Source organism: Quercus lobata, chromosome 4 (genome assembly GCF_001633185.2).
Source record: "Quercus lobata isolate SW786 chromosome 4, ValleyOak3.0 Primary Assembly, whole genome shotgun sequence".
Classification (NCBI taxonomy): Eukaryota; Viridiplantae; Streptophyta; class Magnoliopsida; order Fagales; family Fagaceae; genus Quercus; species Quercus lobata.
The window spans coordinates 12,418,532-12,440,686 of NC_044907.1; the positions used below are offsets into that span (position 1 = coordinate 12,418,532).

The window sequence follows — 22,155 nt, forward strand, 5'->3', positions numbered from 1 at the left end:
GATTCTGTTTTATAGATTATGATGTTATAGTTGTACAGAGTATGTGCATTTGATTTGTCCACCCCTTCCAAAAGAAGTAGAAAAACCCCTAACCCTAATCAGGTTGAACCTCTCTTTTTGAGGACCCTTGTGGGATTGATGCTGTAATTTACATACATGCCTGCATTAGGCCTGGGGGATTATCACTGATAGATAAAGAGATCACTTTTTCTTTTCCTAATTACATGAGGATCAAAAATAGATATATAATGGGAGCACTGTCTTTTTCTCTTCATTAATATATTTCAGTTACTTATAGAAATAATAATAATAACATGAGGATCAAAATGAATAAGGTAAAGATGCAGATAGGATAGCCAATGTGCTCTAGCTCAAATAGCACTTCCTCCTTGCACATGTATGAGATGGAGGATGAGGTTGTGGATTCAAGACTCTCTGAGTGCTTTTGTAATGAATAATAATGAAAATTAAACACGAGGAGACTGGAGAGGTAACCTAATGGATAGGACTTAAAAGCCCTAATGGATGAGACTTCAGAGCTCATGCATGTAGACCTTATTGCTGAAACCAGTAAATGTGATTTGTGTATGTGTAGCATTATGGTTGACATGTGTTGCAATCTGATAAGCACTTTATGTTGATTCCAGGACCACTTTGAATCTATCAGCTCCACTCCCATGCCAGATGGAAATCTTAATTACAATAATATTTTGCTTGCAACTTTGAAGGTATTTTATCTTTAATTTGACCTTCATAAAGTTCCTGTTTCTTTTTACCATGTATGAGTTGTGGTACTTCTCAACATTACTACATCTTACTTCATAGCATAAACTAGTCTGTTTTGGGACATCCCCCATGCAATGAAAGTTCGGAAGGATATATGAAACAAAATAATTGTATAATCGGATGACTATCTTTCATTGATTTTATATTTGTTAATGGTCTCTCTCTTTCTCTTAGTTGTCTTGCCATAAGTTTAATCTATTGAGGCATTATGCTTATTTTCATATGTTGACGTACTGACTGGAATTTGGTGGTGTTTCTGGTACTTTGGCAGCTATTTCAGAAGATGTATCCCCTTGAAGAAGTCTTTCCAGAGACAGCCTCGCCTGAGAATCCTGAGGATGATAATGAGTTCAGTCTAGAGAGCTAACGATGCTTTGCTGGACTTGATGACATTATCCATCTTACCACGGCTACGAATCATCCACAACCTATTTTGCCCACCAATGCTTTGGCTGCAGGAAATTGCTAAACTGTGGATGGTTTGAAGTGCTGCTTATTGTACTTAAAAGAGAGAATTCACAATCAACAATCTACTTCCTCAAATGTTTTCGCAAATTTCTGCAGTATCATTTAAAAAAAGAAAAGAAAAAGAAACAAATGCAGATCTAGTTTTTTGTCATTTCAGAAATTGTTATACCATTATTCAACTCTACCTAAACTGCCCAACGGTGGCTTCCGTGGCACCTGTATTAAAGTGTAAAAGATCATACATGCATACATACAAATTCTTGTAGGATGTCACAGAGTTTTGTAATTTATTTTTTATTTTTTATCTGAGGACCCATGGTAGATTGGCTGGTGTGTTTTGATTACTTTTCATATATGTAAGTCATTGTTATTATTTGATAGTAAGTCTTCTGCAAACCAAACTGAGTAGGGCTCCATGTTATGGTTATACTGGGCAGTGGTTGTGCGAAGACACTAAAATGAGGCGAACGGCACCTTTATTTATTTATTTTATTTAAAAAGATAATTCCTGCTTCAGTTAAACTTGTTTGATCCATTTCACCTGGTTCAACTATCTTAACTTTGTTTCTGTTTTGGCACATTCAAGAGTAACTGGCCACTTTTAATAGACAATTTTTGCTTCGGTTCAATTTCACCTAGTTCAGCCATATTAATACATGTTTCTGTTTAGGCACATACAATTCTAATTTTTATAGATGAGTATATTAGATTTTCTAGCAAGTGTTCTTAAAATTTAGTCACCAAGAAAAATAATAATTAAATATTCAAAAAAAAATGTAGATTCTCATGCAATCAAATAATATTCATGTATAATTAGAGGTAAAACGGACGACTCATAACTGTGCCAAAGGAAAAGTTCTCGTTAGGGTTAGGGTTAGGGTAGTTGCCTCTCCATATCGTAGCATAGTTGTTTCCCTCTTTCACGGAGGAAGGTGCGTTCCCTCTAGTAACACTATTACTAGGAGGGCTAGTGGGTTTTCTTGTGTGGGGTCTGGGATACAATTCTAGGGCTGGTATGGAGGATCTCACAAAGAGTTGGACAAAACTTTCGCTTTCAGAAAAAGAAGGAGATAAACTAGATCTGTCTAAGAGGAAGAAAACTCAGGGTTTTGTGTTAGTAGCCAAGTTTTATACTTGTCGCTCAGTGAACCTGGAGGCAGTAGCAAAAACATTTAGGCCACTGTGGCGTACCAAACACAAATTCGAAGTAAGTGATGCTGGGGATAACAGGTTGCTGTTCGCATTTGAGACGGTTGAAGATGTTGAAAAGGTGCTGCTGGGAGAGCCGTGGTCCTTTGATCGACATATAGTGGTTTTCCAACGCTATGATATGTCAACTCCCATTGACGAACTCGGGTTCGATAGGGTATCGTTTTGGATTCAGATTCATAACTTACCTTACTTGCTTCTAACGACGGACGTGGCCATCAACCTTGGGGAATCTATTGGTAAGGTTTATATACCAAAAGACACTACGGAGATGAGAGGAGGAAATTTTATGAGGGTTAGGGTTACTATTAACATCTTAGAGCCACTATGTAGGGGTAGGAGGGTCATGTTTGATGAGAATAATGATGGCTGGGTATCTTTCATGTATGAATGGTTACCCAACATATGTTTTTGGTGTGGGCACCTAACACATGATGATAAAGATTGCAGAATTTGGCTGTGGAATGGTGGCTTTTTGTCGAATAGTGAGCAGCAATTTGGACTGTGGATTCGTGCTAGTCAGTATAATGCCTCGAAGAAGAATGTAGTCGAAGTTCAAGGGTACGGTCAGAACAAAAAAACAGATAATAGGGAGGAGGGAATGAATAAAGGGAGGTGGGTTATGGCGGGTACTGGCCAAAACACACTAGGAACGACGGAGGAAACCAATGAACCATCAGTTAGCAAGGCCGTGGTAGAGTTCGAAATTTCTGATCCTAAATCCGTTACTAATTTTGAGGTGCAACTTAAGGAGATAGATGAGGCGATTCATGGTGATGGGGGAGTTCGAAATTCAAATAAAGCCGATAAGGTGGTCAATGTGGAATCAGATACAAATTTAGTGGTTATGGAGACGGATTCTACGGGACAAAGGATAAGCCACATGAGGAAACTCCACTGTTTCAGCATGCAGCACATTACGTGGAGAAAGAAAGTCCACTGTTTACTCCTGGGTGGGCAAGTAGTAATAGTGACAAGAAGTCCAAAAAAAGTGGGCATTCTACTACAAAAGGTGGTCCAACTGATGGGCCACAGGAGGTGGAGCCTAAATCTAAAGGTACTTGGACTAGAATGACCAGATCAAAAACAGAAAGTGAACGGGATGTTTTAGAAAAGGAGGGGCCAAAAAGGAAACTGCCTAATGAGTTGGGAGAAGTGCTCTTACTGGAACAGGGTAAGAAGCATAAACTTGAGGATGAAACCAAAAATTTTAGTATGCTATTGGCATCAGAATTTGGACCGGCAGAGGTCGCTAGGCAACCCCACTGGACACCATGAATCTCTTAAGTTGGAATTGTCGGAGGCTTGGGAACCCCCAGACAGTTAATGCCTTGAAAAACGTAGTTAAAAATGAAGAGCCCAAAATTGTCTTCCTTATGGAGACGAAATCAAATAAAGACTAGAAGGTAATGGTTCGTGATAAATGTGAGTTTAAGCATGGGGTGTTTGTCGATAGCAATGGTATGAGTGGTGATCTGGCATTAATGTGGAAGGAGGATATTAAGGTGGAGGTACAAACTTTCTCACCTTCACATATTGATGCTTGGGTGGATGGTGGGACTAAGTATGGTTGGTGGCGTATGACAGGTTTTTATGGGAATCCGAAGACGGCAAAAAGAACGAAATCTTGGGCAAAACTTAAACAATTGAGTAACACCTCTACATTACCTTGGATTGTGATTGGTGATTTTAATGAAATCACAGGAATGTTTGAAAAGGAAGGAGGGAGTACTCGGCCAAGATAGCAAATGATGAACTTTGTGAATACAATAAATTATTCTGGATTGAGAGATATTGGTTATGTGAGACCGAAATATACATGGTGGTATGTGAGGAGGGATGGTGAGCATATATGGGAACGGTTGGACAAAGCACTTTCCACGACGGAATGACTGAGTTTATTTCCTGAGGCAAAACTTCATCACCTTCATCAGCATTGAATCACTCTCCTTTACTGCTAAGGTTGGTACAGAAACGTAGAAGGAGACCTAAGAAACTATTCCGCTTCGAGTTGATGTGGCTCAAAGACCCAAGGTGTGAGGAAGTAGTTTTGGAGGCATGGAATGATGGGTTGGCTGACTGATCAGATTTCCCTTTAGTATCGTGTTTGGAGAAGTGTAGAATGAAATTGGAGGCTTGGAATAAAATTGAGTTCGGGCATGTGGGAAACAAAATTGCCGAATTGCAAAAGCACCTTGAATGGCTTGAAAGGCAACCAAGTACTCCTAATAATGTTCAAGATATGAAGGAAACATAGATGAAGCTGAATTGTTGGAATGAAAAACAGGATGCTATGTGGTTGCAATGGTCGAGAATCAACTGGTATCAAGCGGGGGATCGGAATACAGGTTTCTTTCATGCGAAGGCATTAGCTAGAAAATTGAAAATTTACATGGAAGGCTTGCTAGATGAGAATGATTGCTAGCATGAAGATGAGGAGAAAATAGGTGAGTTGGTGGTGAATTACTATGAGAAACTTTTTTCTACTACTCATCCAACGGAGTTCTCAGAATTGTTACAAGCCTTGCAACCAAAGGTAACTGTGGAGATGAACAGAATGCTTGAAAAGGTTTTTACAAAAGATGAAGTGAGAAAAGTGAAGAAGTAAATGTACCCCCTCAAAGCTCCAGGACCTAACGGTATGCCTCCACTTTTTTATCAGCATTTTTGGCCAAATATTGGTGAGGTAGTCACTAAAACTATTCTTGATTTTCTCAATAATGGTTTATCACCTCCTAATTTTAATGAGATGCCTATTGTTCTTATCCCAAAAATTAAAGAACCTAAGAGGGTATCTGACTGTAGGTCTATTAGTCTTTGCAATGTGGTTTTTAGAATTACATCTAAGGTGATTGCAAATAGACTAAAGAAAATTTTTCCATTTATTATCAGTGACACCCAAAGTGCTTTTGTGCATGGAAGGTTAATTACTGATAATGTTCTTGTAACGTTTGAGGCTATGCATCGCATTAATCAGAAGAGAAGTAGAAAGAAAGGGGAGATGGCACTAAAATTAGATATGAGTAAGGCCTATGATAGAGTTGAATGGGTATGCTTGGAAAAAATAATGGAGAAATTCGGATTTGAGGAAAAATGGAGAAAACTGATTATGTAGTGTGTCACATCTGTATCTTACTCAATTAGGATCAATGGGAAACCTAGGGGGCATATTGTACCAACAAGGGGAATAAGACAGGGAGATCCTTTATCACCTTATTTATTTCTTTTATGTGCTGAGGGTTTATCTGCTTTGATTTAGAAATCAGTAGAAAATGGGGAGTTGGAGGGCATATCGGTTTGTAGAGGTAGTCCCACACTATCACATCTTTTCTTTGCAGATGATAGCATTATCTTTGGTAAAGCATCTATTGAAGAATGTACCACTTTACAAAGAATCCTTGCTGTTTATGAGAATGCTTTCGGTCAACAATTGAATAGAGCTAAAACATCTCTATTCTTTAGTATTAACACTTCTAGGGAGATTCAAGAGGAGATAAAGAATAGATTCGGAGCACAGGTTATTCGTCAACACGAAAAATATCTGGGTTTGCCGTCTCTGGTGGGAAGGAATAAGAGGATCTCATTTAACGCAATTAAAGAAAAGCTTAGCAAAAAATTGGTAGGATGGAAAGAAAATTTTTTGTCTAAGGCAGGTAAGGAGGTGTTGATTAACACAGTAGCTCAAGTTATTCCTACATATGCAATGAGTTGCTTTAAAATCCCAGATTCTCTCTATGATGAGTTAACTAGCATGATCTGCAACTTTTGGTGAGGTCAAAAACATGATGAGAGAAAAATGGCTTGACTTAGTTGGGACAAGCTTTGTGCACCCAAGGAGTCGGAGGAATGGGTTTTCGTCAAATAAAGCAATTTAATCTTGCTCTTCTTGCTAAACAGGGATGGCAGCTCCAAACAATGCGAGACTCCTTGCTATAACGGCTTTTTAAGGCAAGGTATTTTCCACACTCAGAATTTTTGCAAGCTTCAATCGGTAATAATCCTTCTTATGCGTGGCAGAGTATTATGGTAGCCTAATATTTGGTGCAACAAGGAACTCGGTGGAATGTGGGTAATGGGAGTTCTATTTGTGTTTGGGGTGATAAATGGTTGCCAACCTCTTTTACATACAAGGTGGTATCTCCAAGGAAATTTCTGCATACACGGGTTTGTGAACTAATCTCTCAAGATTCTGGTGCACGGACATCAAGTGTTGGATGTGATTTTTCTTCCTCATGAGGCTGAATTGATAAAGAGCATTCCATTGAGTGTGCAACTACCTGAAGACAAGCTGATTTGGGCAGGAAATAACAATGGTAAATTTAGTGTCAAAAGAGCTTATAAATTGGCCATGGAGGGGGCCCGGTCTGATAGTGGATCTAGTTCAGATGATGGAATTTTGAGAAGGTTTTGAAGGTCTGTATGGAGGATTTTGGTTCCTCATAAGGTACATCACTTTGCATGGAGGGCGTGTCGCAACATCCTTCCCATAAAGGAGAACTTGATGCGTAGAAAGGTTCTGCAAGATGATTGGTGTGAAGAATGTAAGGCAGAGTCTGAGACAATGGGTCATTTTATTTTGGAGATGTCCACGAGCTTAGGAGGTATGGCAACACACAAAGTTGCATTTTTCTTTTGACCCACATTCTATCTCGTTTTTCTTTGACCTATTGTGGAATCTGATGGTAGTGAGAAAATATGATGACGAAAGAGTGGCAATGGTGGTTACCGTTGCTTGGGCTATATGGGCTAACAAAAATGAAGTTCAAAATGGGAAGAGGAAACGGATGGGACGAGATATAGTGTAGTGGACATCTCAATATCTTGCGGAATATTTAGTGGCGAACGATTCTCCGAGACTCACAAGCCCAGAAACTCCGATACCTCACTGGACACCCCCGACAGGGTTTAAGTACAAAGTTAATGTGGATGGAGTGGTGTTTAAATAGCAGAAGACAGCAGGTGTAGGAGTGGTGGTTCGCGACTCTAATGGTTTAGTAGTAGTAGTAGGCCTCGTCAATGGGCCGGGTCGGGCCAGCCTGACCCGTTTTTACTTGGCCCATGGGTCTAATGGGCTGGGCTTAATGGGCTGTTGACTAATCAATGGGCTGGGTCGGGCCGGGTTGGATGGAAAAACCCTAGCCCATGGCCCTACCCATGGGCAATGCCCATTTGGGCTTTAGCAGGCTGGGCTAGTGAGGTGGGTTTAATGGGCTATCTATGGGCATTTTTAACAGGTCTTCAATGGGGTTATAAAAATTTAACCAAAAAAATTATAATTATATATTATTACAAACTATCAAATTGAACAATTAAATTTACTAAAAAGATTCTATTAAAAAAAATACTAAGACATACCTCTTAAAAAGGTACTAAAATAAGATTAATTAACTTTTATTGATAAGAATAAATAAGTACATTGAATTAAATATCAACTCTTAAAGGAAATATTTGAAGAATAAAATATCAATTCTTAAAGGAAATATATGAAGAATCAAATATCAACTCATTAAGGAAAGAATTTCTTCCAACCAACGATAAGCTTTTATTTTTTTAAGGAATTTCTTCTATAATTGTAACTTGTAAGGAAAGAATTGGAATTTATCAAAGGAAAGAATGACTTTCTTTCCAGAGGCACAGAGGTAAGGCAACAGTCATCTTAGTAATTTTATTTTAAAAATCAAAGTTACTAGACTAATACCAAAATATATATTTATTATGCATATTGTATCACAATCATTCCAAGTATTTAGTGGTTAGGTGTGTGGTTTTAAAGTTTTTATAATGTCTAAAGTTCAATCCCTCACCCACCCAACTCCCAAATTATTTTGTTATAAATTTTGGGCAATGAGTCAGGCTAACGGGTCGGGCTACTGGGCTGGGCTAATGGGCCGGCCCACCGAGCGCCCATGGGTAAAGAAACCAACCCATAGCCTGTCCCATTGGACTACTGGGCTGCCCACGGGCTTCAATATTACCGGGCTGAGCTGCCCATTAGCCTGGTGGGCTAGCGAGTTATTGGGCCAGCCCATGGGTCATGGGCTATTTGATGACCCTTAAGTAGTAGCTTTGAGTAGAAAAATTAACTCATCGTTGGGAGCGCTAGAGGTGGAGGTGAAGCCTGTTGAAGTTGGAATTAGTTTTGCAAGGGATGTTGGGATTGCTAAATTTACTGTGGAAGGGGACTCCTTGGTGGTGTATAATTCCTTGAGTGGTCAATTTGATCCTCCCTCCTCTGTGGCACATGTTATTTCGGGTATACTGGGGATGTATGGGGCTGGTTTACAGATTGATTTTACATAATAGAAGACAAGGAAATAGGCCAGCTTATTTGTTAGCAAAATATGCGTCAAGCCTTGACGATTATATGACTTGGATGGAAGAGAATCCTTGCTTGTTAGAGCAAGCTTTTCTCCATGATGTATCTTGCATTTCATGATTTTAATAAAGTTTGAAGTCTTCCTATCAAAAAAAAAGAAAAAAAGAAGAAGGTAAAACGCATTTTGTCCATCGGATTGGAAGCTATTCAAATATATTCTTTGATTTAATTTGGATTTTGTGTGTGATTTCATGTTTCAATTTAGTTGGAATGTTTCTAAAATTTCCTTTAAAAAAGTTGGAATGCCAAAATAAGTATATAAAATCAATCATAGATTATTTTTAAGATTTAAAAGAATGTCAAAATTTATTTTAATAAATGATCCATTTAAAATGTATTAAGAAACAATTATTTTATATTTTTTAAAAATTTTGTTTGTATTTTGTTAACTTTAATAATTTTAGTTCCTCACTCATTGTCATTTCAATCCCAATCTATGATGTTCATATTTTTTTTAGGAGAAAGTAAATGAAAAAAATATTGCATGGTAGCACTTTAAAATAAGAGAAAGTAGATCCAAAAAAAAGAAAAAGAAAAAAAAGACAACCGATGTGGTAGATTATTAATAAATAGTATAAAAATAAGAAATATGTTAGAGATATAGATTTTTTTACAAAAATTGTTATAAACTATTGATGTAGTGAGTAATTATTGATAAATAAATAAATGATTTATAAATTAATGATGTAGCGAGTAATTATTAATAAATAAAAAATGATATTATTAGTAAGCTCAAACGAAAATCAATAAAAAGTTGGTCACAATAACAATTTATAAAAATGTTATAAAATAGTTCATAGTTACTTAAATTGGGACTAAACCTGACTTTTACAATAAATAAATAGTAAGTTTAGTAGTACAAATTTTTCCACAACTTTACCATTGGACTCTTAAATAGTGAAATTATGTATCCACCACAAATTTGTGGTCCTAGACATATAAATGAGACCGACACAACATCATGGTTCATGGCTATAAAAAACAGAATAAACACAAATTTTACAGCCAACTACCCAAAAATAAAAAAAATAAAATAAAACGTTACAAATTTACCAAGGTCAAACAGTCCCTTCAGAAACCAGAAACCCCATTGTCAATGTCAATGTCACTCTCTCTCTCTCTCTGGTAAATCTTCTTAGCCAAGGCCATTCATCTTTTGCTTCTTTGCTAGTGCTTCAAAACCTTGTTCTCGAAGTATATCTGTCTTTTGTTTTCTCAGTTCTCTCTCTTTCTCTTCTATAAAAATGAGAAGAAGAGAGGCTTAAGGAGAAGGGTCTTCTTTCTTTTCTTTGTTTTCTTTGTTGGGTTTTGAGTTTTGTGCATTTGGGTGTAATGGGTAATTGGAAAAATCGAAGAATTTTCCGTCAACGACGAGCTCCAAGGTCGCCTGTTTACGACACTGTACCTCCTCCAGGTTACTCTTTTTTTCTTTCTTTTTCAAGATTTTGGTCCTTTTTGTGAACTGGGTTTTAGTTTTTTTGGTATTTTTCTTGATGGGTTTTGATCTGAATTCTTTGTTATAGTAGTTTTTTTATTTTCTTTTACTAGTTTCTTGAGTTTGTTGTTATTGTTGATCTGTTTGGTTGCTAAGAAAATGCTGAAATAGTTAAGAAATTGAATTTTAATAAATTTTATGTCTTTGGAATGTTTAGCTATGAGAGAAAGAATTAAAGAAAGCGATAAATGAAAAGGAAAGGAATAGGAATTGTCTTTTTTTTTTTTTTTTTGAATAGATACATAGCGTAGTTTTACACAGCCAAATCTATATCAAAATTGTAGAATGTTTATTCTGAATTAGACATTACCTAATATTAACAATTATGGCATTTGCATACAGTAATCTTTAGAAGGATGAAGCCAGAAAGTGTATTCTCATCTCAAAATTATATCTTTTGCAGATTTAATTTAATGCCACTGAAAATTATATGCTTTAATTTAATTCACATTTCCATTTATATATAGATTTAATTTAATTCACATTTCCATTTATATATAGATTCCCTAGAGCATTTGTGTATTTACGGATTTTCCTTTTCTTCAACTTCTGTTAAGATTTCTGACTAATTAAATTTATATTCTGGTCTTGTTGGGAGGACTGTTGGAGGTTGGACTTAACTTATTATTGTATAGTAATTTAGTCATGTTGTCACCTTGTACACTAATTACTAAGATTAGGATATTGTCCACGCGTTACTTGCTGCTAATTGTAATTAATCCATGGATCTTCTAGTTTAGGGTTACGTGATTTTGCCCTTTAAATAGGTTTAACTAGCTGGTTGGAAACCATAAATCCCCTCCAATTTGTGTCCTCGTTTGTCTGTTGCTAAGTATTCATCAACAAAAGCAATAATTTTTGTGCTATAACAGATGCACCCTTGATAATAGAATGGACAGTAGACACTGACCTTAATCATATTTTTTATGCATGCTGGTGTGCCTACTGAGTTAAGCAGTTAATAGAATTGAAGGAATTTTAGGACTTGTAACCATGAGAATTAAATTCAAATGGCTTTGGGATTTGGGTAGGGTTGGCTATAAGGAAGATAACCACATTTAACCAAGCACTAATAGGTAAGTGGTTATGGGGGTCTGATGGGGAGGGTAGCTATTCTTGGAGATGTGTAGTTGCTGCTCAATGTGGGGAATTGGGATCTGGTTGGTGTACTTTGGATGTGCATAAGCCACATGGGTGTAGTCTCTGGAAAGGAGTTAGAGCGGGCTAGGACAAGTTCTCCACTTTGAATTAGTACAAAGTTGGGAATCCTGGGGGATAAGGAAGCTTCAGTGTCCTCTCCATGGTGCTCTAGAGGGGAGGACATGATTTCTTTTTGGAATCTCATGGTCATCCATAATTTCAATGATTAAAGGGAGTACAAATTTCGAATCTCTTATGGATTCATTATATTCTCGTATTTCTCCTTCTAAAAGGGCTGATTGCATGAGATAGGTGATGCAAGACAGAAGCTTTAATGGGCTTTGATACTAATTTTGATGTAGGGTCTTTAAAAGTTCAACGCTAAGTTAAGGTTCTCGATAATATCATGAAGAATTCTTCAGTAGGGTTTGATGGCTGTTTGGTGTTAAGAGAGTGAATAGAGAGAAACTTTCTTCTAGATGGTTGTGTGATTCTCATGATATTCTGCATATGTTGAACATTGTTCATCAATTTCAATGCTACATTTCTTTTCCTTAAAATAAGTTTATTTACTGATGAAGAAAGTTGTTTTAGTTCGTGGGGTTTCTTGTTCTCCTTTTTTCATATATATTCTCAACTCATTTTGTTTAGTTAGTGGATTCTTATCAGAAACAATAATGGATCTCTGTGAGCTCATAAATTGTTTTTTTTTTCCCCTATAGAATGGAAAGATGGCGTGCCTTTATGGGAAAAGAAATTCTGCAGTTTGGTTGGAACAATACCATGGGGGAAGATAGTAGATACCAAGAATATTATGTTCTGCCATAAAAATATTCTCAGTTGGGATGATTCTGCTGGCGAAGAAGCACTCCAAAATGCAAAGAAACGTTTTTGGGCAAATATGAATAACCTCCCCTGTGAAATCTCTCCGCCTGATCCAGATGTTTATATTGATGAAATAGATTGGAATACTGAAATTGATCATGAACTGATTAAGGAATTGGATCAAGTGTACTTTGCTCCTGATGAGGGAGAAGAGAATTCAAATTTGGGGTATAAAAACAAAAGGATAAAAAAATCAGTGTCTGTTCCTTCAGAGGGGCATTACATGAACCAAGAAAACAATCCTTGGGAATGTAACAATATGCAGGGTAGTGGAGCTCTGAAAAATAAAGCACAAGGATGGGAATGTAACAATATGCAGGGTAGTGGAGCTCTGAAAAATAAAGCACAAGGATGGGAATGTAACAATATGCAGGATAGTGGAACTCTGAATGTTAATGCACAAGGATGGAAACAGTGGGAAGATAATAAAAATGATTTAAAAATTTTGAATGATGATAACAATCCTTGGGGGCGCAGCTTCACTCAAGGCAATGGAGGTATGGTGGACAATGGATGGGGAAATTGTGTGGACAAGGTATGGGGTTTAAAACAGGTGGGAAACGTCATGAATCAGTGGGATCATGGAAACAATCCTTGGGGGCGTGGCTATCAGGGTGTTGCTTCGGTGGAGGATAAAGGATGGGGGGATTTTGGGAATAAAGGTCGGGGCTGGAACTGGCAGGAGCGAAAGAATTTGGATAATGGTGACCATCCTTGGGAAAGCAGATCTAGATGGAATAATTGTGGTGGGGGAAATGGATGGGGTGGGAAACAGTGGGACAAAACTAATAATGAGCTAAAGCGTCGGGAATTTAGTAGAACTGGTGGAGGTAGGGGGACCTGGAATGAGGGTAGCCGGAAGAGGGGAAGTTCTCGTCCACATGAAATGAGTAACAAAAGCTATAGGTTCCAAGACGATGGAAATCAAACAAACCAAAGTTGGAGGAGGGGACAAACTAGGAAGAGGGTCAATTTTGCCCCTGGGTATCAGTGATGTAGAAGTAGAATGGACCTTCTGTTTTTGCTAGTAAATTTTGAATTTTGAATTTTGCAAAACACTGTCAGTGGAGTTTTGGTCAAGCCAGTTGCTGGTCTTTTGCCAATGTCATCAAGCTGAGTTTTTGTGTTGTTGTTTCATACCTTATAGGCAAGGGTTAGTGATGTTCTTCTGGAATGCAATTTATTCAACACCAGAAGTGATAACATATGGCACAATCCCTGAGTTGTACACGAGTAAGGGATTTATATTTGTAGTTTCCTTCGGAAGAGAAATCCATAGAGATATTTTGCACCTTTTTTGTAAGATATTTATATGATCAATTTAACTTGTGTTTCTATTATTTCATGTATAGAGTTTTTGCAGTGCTCACACATCTATTCTTAGTGAGAGCGTTTTATTTAAATAGATACTGGTGCGTTTCAGCTGTTGCACCGTGTATTATTCATTGCTTTAAGTGATTGGAAGTTGCCCTATCCTTCTCCTGTTTAGTCAAGAGGGGTGTTGGTTATGCGATTTGAGTTTTCTTTTATCTTTTTTGAATGAAATTGTAGAAGAGATTTTTATTAAATTTTAATTAATTAATTAATTTTTTGTTTCTGAATAACACATGTTTTGTTATCAGTAGTTTAACCAACCTTCATTTACAGGAGCAGACAATATTTTGTTTGTAGTTTGGTCAATGATAGTGATATTTGTGTCCACAACTTTAGCAGGAGTGTCCTTGAGATGAGGTGTTTAATCTAGTCTAGTGACCTCAAAGCAGAGGAGTTGTGACATGAGCGTCATCAGAACCCTCAAACCAGGCTACTTAAATAATGTGTGACCTTGTTTCTATGGATTAAAAATAATTGTCATATTGAAATTTGAAACCATGTTACATCTGTCATTTAAAAGCCATAAGGTTGCACACTAGATAGTGTAGATTCAGTTTGGAGGGGTTGATTTTCTCATGATTTAGGACAACTCTTTATCTAGCAGATTACTCGGAAACTAGGAACTAGGAAGCACTTGAAATGGTAATGGAAACTGGTATTCGACTTTCCTAACTGCAATCTCCAAACTAATTGGTGGGTAATTTGAATTCAATTAAGATGTGAGAAACTGTCACGGATCTCTCAGGAATATCATTCTTCCATTCCGGGTATCTAACCGATGATCTGACTGGTGATCAGGAACAATGTTGTGTACCACTGTATGAGCAATTAGAATGTCTAGAACTTCACATGGGGAATCATTCCTCCCTTATACAAAAAATAATGTTTTTATCTTTATTTCTTTTGTTTACATCTGTTTACAGTCTCCTTCACCTTGGTAGTCCTAATCATCCAATGATGATTAGTACATTGCACATATAGGAAGATGAAGCCTAATAGTTGTACATTCCAAAACTGTTACTAAAACAATGAGAACGTGAAGCAACAAGATATTGGTTTGTCCACTTGGTCTATTTGATTTCAGAAACAATATTATACAACATGGAGCTAAAAATAGAGTCTACACTTCCCTTTTGGGCCGGTTTCGAGTGCGTTGAAGGGCAGGTTCCTTTTCTAAAGAAACGTTAATATCCTCATCCTCCTCCTTTAGGGCAGGTTTCTTTTCTAAAGAAATGTTCATATCCTCATCCTCTTCGTTCTCGTCATCCTCGTCCTCGTCCTCGTCCTCATCCTCCTCAGCTTCTCTAATTGCTTGATTAATTGCAAGCTGGATCAATGACAAGACACATTTTTTTCAGAAAAGGTATTTATGGAAGGTCAAAGTTTAGCTGCAAAATTACTCAATAAAATAAATATTACTACATATTTTGAAAGTCTAAACGTTAAATTTTATGTCCTTTATTCTCTTAATACATATGTCAAATTTTGTGTCAATCAGATATTATTTACTATATAATCTAAGCTTATTATATTTTATGCATAATTTTAAATTGAAAAAACTTGTCACTTAAAAAATTTATTGATAACATAGCTATTAATCTTTAATTTTCTTGAAATTTTGCAAGCATGAAGAATATAAAAAGAAGATGTAATCTAATAATGGATTTGTCAAAATTCACCTCCAATAAAAAAATATTGAATAAGGTTATAGTTTAAGACTACAATCAATTTTATAGCTAAACCCTAAAAGACCCTAAATTTTGTCCTTTATGGAATATCCTTTGCACAAAGAAACTTCATCCTAGCAAGTGTTGTGGCACATTATCCAAATTTTCATTACAATTATTTCATTGAAGTGAGGATGGCTATAAAGAATGTGCGACTACAAAATCAGAAGCAGAGGATTTAAGAAGAAGACACCGTTGACCCCCATGGATTACAATATCTGCACAATCAGCCCTTAGTACAGGGAAAAGGCACCACTGAATTGGAAAATATACATAATCCCATAATCCATATATTGTTCATAAATATTGCAAAAAATGCAAATACTAACCAAGTCATTTATAAAACTAAGTGTGGGTTCGGTTCAAAAAATTCTTGCCTCACTTGCTCATGACAAAATTCACAGTACTTCAAAATCATGATATGCAACACAATCTATAATTGAGATATGACATCATAATTTACAATGCAAAACCTAATGATGTATATTCCAGTTACAAGAACTCTTGACAATAATCAATAATCAATGACGATCTCTTCCAGCAGATTTATAGTCAAATGTACAAGGAAAAAATTGAACCTAAACTTGCAATTGAAATTGAGAAAATAAAAGCATCAAGATTCTTTTTTTTTTTTTTTTTTTGAAAAGAAACGAAAATTTTTATTGAAAATAAAACAGACCCAAGTACACAGGAAATGTGCTATGGAAAAATTAAAGCATCAAGATCAGCCAATTGAGTTTTTATATTGAAACATTGAATATTCAAAAAAAGGGCTTTGCACAGAGCAGCACAGGATATATGACCTTGTTTCAGAGAAATTGTAACGAGGCTTTTTTCAAGGGCCTTAAATTAAAATCCCTCGTTAATAAAAACAAGAAAGAAAAGAATTAAAGACAAAAACATGGAGTATAATGTGGGTATATATCTTATTGAAATTAATTAGCTCCACCAATGTTGTATGAGCCAGTAAAGCTGTAAGAATTGGCCTAAAAAGAGATGTAGGATTTCTTTAGCACATCCCAGTTCAATGTAGATATAAGCAATCATTTTTTACTTTTAACCAAAAAAAAAAGATATCACACATTTGAACAAATCCCATTTCCCTTTTAAGACAAAAAAGAATAGGAAACAAAAAATTAGAGTAATACACATGCTCATTTCTTTTATTGGGAAAAACACAAATTTCAACAAACAATTGCAATTGTTATCTCTTTGGAAAAATATAAACTTCAAGTTTTCAACATTCACGTTTCCTTACAATATCCACAATTCATTTTTGAGTTACATTACATGAACCATACACGATACACAAGTGTGAATTGCTAATGCTTAATTGGAAAACAATGTCTAGCTCAAACAGTTAAAACCCCACTGGGGAATTTCATCGAACGCCAAACATGCATACACAAATCTCACGTTATTCCCACCAAACCTTTCAAACCCACATGACCCAGAAGCGTTCTCAACCAACCAAACACGATAAAACTCAAAAAAAAAAAAAAAAAAAAAAAAAAAACCCATTTCACAGAAACTCACTTACCTCCTCAAAATAGTCCCTGTCGAGCTTATCAGCGATTTTGATAGAAGCAAAGAAAGTGATAGTCAAAAGAGAGAGTGGGATAGCGATAGCGAAGAGGATGCTGTTCGTGCTGGGACCAGCACGTGTCACCACCGTTAAGCCTCTGGGTCTCCGGCGAGTTAGGTCGCCGGGAAAGCGAATTGCAGGTGGGTTTGGCACGAGCGGAGGTCTGAAGAAAGCTCGTGTGGGGATAGTGTGTGTGAGAGTAAGAGAGGCTGAGCTAGAGATGAGGAAGCTCGCCATGGGTTCCAACCTTTCTGGTTGTAACTGAGAGTGAACTAGTGGATAGTATTAGTATATTGGCTTACGTGTAAATAAAACTCTTCAAAGACACAGTCAAAAGGGTACCAAGTTTGGGAGTTGGGACTGTTTACAAATTCAATGTCTAAATCTATAACAATTTTTTTATTATTTTTTATTTAGTAGTACTAAGACTACTACAAATTTACCAAAAAAAAAAAAAAAAAAAAAAAAAAAAAAAAAAAAGAAAAAAAAAAAGAACTACTATGTTAAAAAAAAAATTATTAAAAAAATAATTAAGAAATTATTTATTAAATATCAAGCCAATATCACATCAATTCATAGTTTGAACATTTTTAAAACCAAAAAGACTGTTCATGATAGTGTCAAAGGAAAAGTATCGAACAATCTTAAATGATATATATATATATATAAGTCAGGTTTAAGTTATACCTCGTATAACTTCTTAAGTTTTATACCCTTTTTTCATATTCTAACATCAAACTTGAGCTATTCAAAGATTTTTGTCAATTTTGATCAAGTTTGACCCGAGGTTAACTCCTGAGAGTATCAAAAATCTTAATTTTGATCCGACCATCATAATGGGTTGAAACCAATGCCATTGAGAAGATTATTGAATTTCCTTTCCAATGACTATTTATGAGTTGAAATCGGAGTTAAAACGGTTAAGATATCGTGGAAATCGTACTAGGCACAGTAGCTCGCTTCTTGTGGTATAACTTTTGATATGACTGTTGGAATTTCAACTTTGTTAGTGCTCTAGAAACTAGACATCCACACATTTCCAGGGATATGAAGATTGGCTCAATCAGAGTTTGGGAAGGCCTTCAAATATACAATCGAAGTCAGAACCGAGACATGATAGAGTTGTTGATGTCAGCAATTAGCCCTAACACACCTTAAAGGGCCACCGGAAGCTGAAGAGACACAAAATTTTATAGATACCCCAAACCCCTCAGAATTGGGAAAAAAAAAAAAAGAATTTTAGGCATTTTGGAGCATTTTTTGGGTAGTTAATCTCTCTCTCTCTCCAAAACACACACAAAAACCATTGATTTCTCACTTTTCCCAATAATCAAGAGGTAGTTTCTTGCTCTCATCTTCCTCTCTTTGGTCTTGATATCTTGGATTTGAGGTTTAGGGGTGTAGATGTACCTTTTTAGCTACTATCTACACCCATTTAATTTCTTAGCCTTTTTATTGTTTTATCTCACTTTCTAATATGTTTTATAGCTTTTCTTAGAATATCTCTTGCTTTATCTTGTTCCTAGCATGTTTTATTGCTTCCCTATCATGTCTACTCACTTTCTTACATGTTTTATTGCTTTAATGTTGCTGTTCTTGCCTTCTTGGGCTAGGATATGCCTACTATTTTGTGTTTGTGCTCTTTGCCATTTTTATGTGTTTTTTGCCATGTTTTTGTGTTTGGATCTACATGTTCATGTGCTTAAAGTTTTGTTTGGATGCTATGCCTAGTGCTTTTATGACCTTATATACTTGTTTATGCCTCTTTCTTGTGTTTGGCTCTTGGGCAAGGTGTGGATCTAGACCTAATGGTCTAGGTCTACATCTATACACCCAAGTCTCAATAAAGGGTTTGGGTTAGTTCCTCTATGCATATTTGTACTTTGTTTGCTCTTTTCCATGCTTTTTCGTTTATATCCATGCTTGTTTGCTTAGATCTAGGCCTTTGCCATGTTCTTGTTTGTTTTCCCTTTGAGGGTTTATTGCTTGTTGGTCTTTAGGGCCACTCACTTGTTTGGTTGCATCTGTCCCCTTTGGTGGCTTGTTTGGATGTAACCATGTGTGAGAGTACATCTTATGATGTTTGGCTTGATTGCCGCTTGCCTTTCTCTCCTTTGCTTAGTTTCACATGTTAAAGTTTCTCATGTTAGCTTTTGTATGTGCCTTATAACATGCTTACCCTTCCACTTTGTGTGATAACATGCTTGCTTTGTTTTCTTCGTGCCATCTTGTTTGGCTTTCTTCATTTCTTTGCATCTTTGTGTCCTTGTTTATATGTTCATGCATGTGTCTTTGTATGCTTGTTTGTGTTATCAAGCTTAGTTCCGACTTATAATCTCGTGCGGTTTCACAACCGTCTTTGTACGTAAGATCCCAAGTCTCTTTTAGGAACTTTGATTGATGACACATGTGTCATCCATACTCCAATCTAATGGGACTACGGACACCAAATCCAAACCTACATTTGTCTTTCTAGGACACCCTCTTTTGCTTGATGACATGTTTTTTTTTTATAACATGCTTGTTTGCCCCTGTACGGCACCGAGATCTCAGGCCCATACAGGCCCCGGGCCCAGTCCCAATTGTACAGCGCGGGGACCCCAGGCCCATACAGGCCCTGGGCCTAGTCCCATACTGGCTTTGGGCGCAGGCCCAGCAGAAAGGTCCAGTCATCCTGCGCCCTTCCTGGGGCTTCCATAAATACACAGACAAGTGTAGGGTATTAAGTTCCAAGAGGTGATCGGTCAAACGTTCCCGGTCACGTACATGAATCGTTCCCGGGAAAATGTGGTATGCATGGGAGACGGAGTTGCCGAGCATAATCGGTCCAGATGAAATCAAGTTCCAAGATCATAAATGCAGCACCGCCCTCTCACCTAAACATCCACTTAAATCAAATGATATTGGACCTTCAATAGCACAAACGGTGGCTGTAATCATGATCTTCCCACTAACCTTGGCTATAAATAGAAGAAAGTTGGGAGAAGAAAGGGTTCAGAAAATTAGAGTGAAAATAGTCAAGTGAGTGAGAATCAACTGGGCGTTGCTTTGAGTCTCTCTGCCGAGAACGACCCATAGTAGGAAATCCTCAAGCCCACTACAAATAAATTGTGAGCCCAAGTGATCTAAGGCCCAGGAGTCTTATACTTGGTACTTACAATTGGCGCCCACCGTGGGGCTCTCCTACAAAGCAGTGATTCGACTGAGACTCAAACGACAGAAATGGCTGAGGAGCGTTCAGGAGAGCGTGCACCGAACGGCTCCATGGGATCTTCTCGGGGGTCAACGTGGAGGGAGAGAAGACAGAAACGGAGGGAAGATAGGGGGCACCCAAGAGGGGAGGAAATGTCCGGATTGGGAGAGGGGTCGGCTCAGACACACCGGACGGTCTCAGACGTCTCGGCACATCGGCAATATGACGAAAGGGACCGAGAGGTGGAGCGGTTACGCAGACTGGTGATGGATTTAGAACTAGAAGCAAGGGGTCGGCGACATGAAAGGAATCGCAACCCCCAGCAAAGGAGAAACCAGGGCGAGGGCTCCAGCCAATCTGGTACGCAGCGATCCCGAGACCGATCGCGTTCCCAAGAGTCACACCGGCAACCCCGGGAACCACGTAATCGGCGAAACCGTTCACGGTCGCATGGTTACGATCACCAAGGATCAGAATCGCCGGAGGAACGACTGCATCACAATGCCGCCATGGACGCCATGAGCCGAGCATTGCGGATGGCGGCCCGGTCACCATTCTCCGATGAAATTGAACGGGCTCCAATGCCGAGCAGATTCACACGACCCCCATTCAATTCGTACGAGGGGAGGACAGACCCCGTGGAGCATGTTAGCCATTACATCCACATGATGTCTTTGCATGCGCACAACGATGCATTGATGTGTAAAGTGTTCCCTTCTAGTCTCGGCTCTACTGCACTGAGATGGTTCAATGGGCTGCGGAAGGGTTCTATACACAGCTTCGCCGAGCTGATTCAAGAATTCGGCACCAGGTTCGTGACGTGCAGCCGAGTGCAGCAACCGGTTGACGCGCTACTTTCCATGAAGATGAGGGTCGGGGAAACCCTTCGGAGTTATGCCAGCCGATACTGGGAACTCTACAACGAGATTGGGGGAGGAAACGAGAAAATTGCAGCAAGCACCTTCAGGATGGGGCTCCCTGAAGATTCTGAATTACGAGAGTCGCTGACGAGAAGACCCCCCGAGAATATGAGGCAACTGATGAGACGCATAGAGGAGTACAAACGCCTGGAGGATGACCGGCTGCAAAGCAGGGGGAAAGCTCCTTTAGTGGGGAGATCTCGGCAAAGCATTCTGCCAACGAAACCGAAAAGAGACTTCAGAATGCAAGAACCAGAGGTGCAGATCGACGGGGTTAATGTAGTGTTTAAGGAGCCTGTGCACAAGATCTTGGAACAGATCAAAAGTGAGCCATTCTTCAGGTGGCCGAACAAAATGGGAGGGGACCCATCTCGGAGGAACCAAAACTTATACTGCACCTATCACAGAGACAAGGGCACACCACCGAGCAGTGTCGGGTATTAAAGGATCATCTCGGACAGCTAGTAAGGTCTGGGTACCTGAAAGAATTTGTAGCAGATTCCATTGACCGAGAAACCGGGCAGGGCGCCCAACAGAAAAGGAATCCCCTCCCACCACCCCTAGGGATAATCGAAGTCATCCACGCTGCACCAAGAAGGGCAGCAGCGGCAAAAAAGGTGTCGACAGTGGCCTGCGCGGAGGGAGAATCATCCAAGAAGAAAAAAATTGGACGGCTGTCCATCTCGTTCGGAGAAGACGATTTTGAAGGGACAGTCCAACCCCACGACGATGCTTTGGTGGTGACAGCCTGGATAGGCGGATTCCTGGTGAAAAGGGTAATGATTGATCAAGGAAGTGAGGCTGACGTCATGTACCCGGACCTCTTTGAAGGGCTCGGGTTAAAGACCCAGGATTTGGCAAAATATGACTCGCCGTTGGTCTCGTTCGACGGGAGAGTTGTAATTCCCGAGGGGCAAATCTCTCTCCCAGTGGACATGGGAGGCAAGGGTGTTATGGTTACATTTATAATAGTCCGATCATTCGCACCATACACTGC

At 38.3% G+C, this 22,155-nt stretch overlaps 3 protein-coding genes across 3 annotated transcripts; 2 read left to right on the forward strand and 1 right to left on the reverse strand.

Moving 5' to 3' along the window:
- The first annotated feature begins 2,269 nt into the window (after positions 1-2,269).
- On the forward strand, positions 2,270-3,741 carry LOC115984618. Its single transcript, XM_031107640.1, has 2 exons — positions 2,270-3,307; positions 3,370-3,741. Exons 1-2 carry the CDS (start codon positions 2,270-2,272, stop codon positions 3,739-3,741), a joined length of 1,410 nt encoding a protein of 469 aa, XP_030963500.1.
- Positions 3,742-9,843: 6,102 nt separating this feature from the next.
- On the forward strand, positions 9,844-13,890 carry LOC115987230 (bifunctional endo-1,4-beta-xylanase XylA-like). The gene is made up of 2 exons (XM_031110736.1): positions 9,844-10,253; positions 12,197-13,890. The coding sequence occupies exons 1-2, from the start codon at positions 10,172-10,174 to the stop codon at positions 13,351-13,353; spliced, it is 1,239 nt and encodes a 412-aa protein (XP_030966596.1). The 5' UTR covers positions 9,844-10,171; the 3' UTR covers positions 13,354-13,890.
- An 842-nt stretch (positions 13,891-14,732) lies between these two features.
- Positions 14,733-17,347, reverse strand: LOC115987096 (nucleosome assembly protein 1;3-like). Its single transcript, XM_031110552.1, has 2 exons — positions 17,001-17,347; positions 14,733-15,060 (listed from the first exon to the last, which is right to left on the reverse strand). Exons 1-2 carry the CDS (start codon positions 17,280-17,282, stop codon positions 14,854-14,856), a joined length of 489 nt encoding a protein of 162 aa, XP_030966412.1. The 5' UTR covers positions 17,283-17,347; the 3' UTR covers positions 14,733-14,853.
- Positions 17,348-22,155: the final 4,808 nt, after the last annotated feature.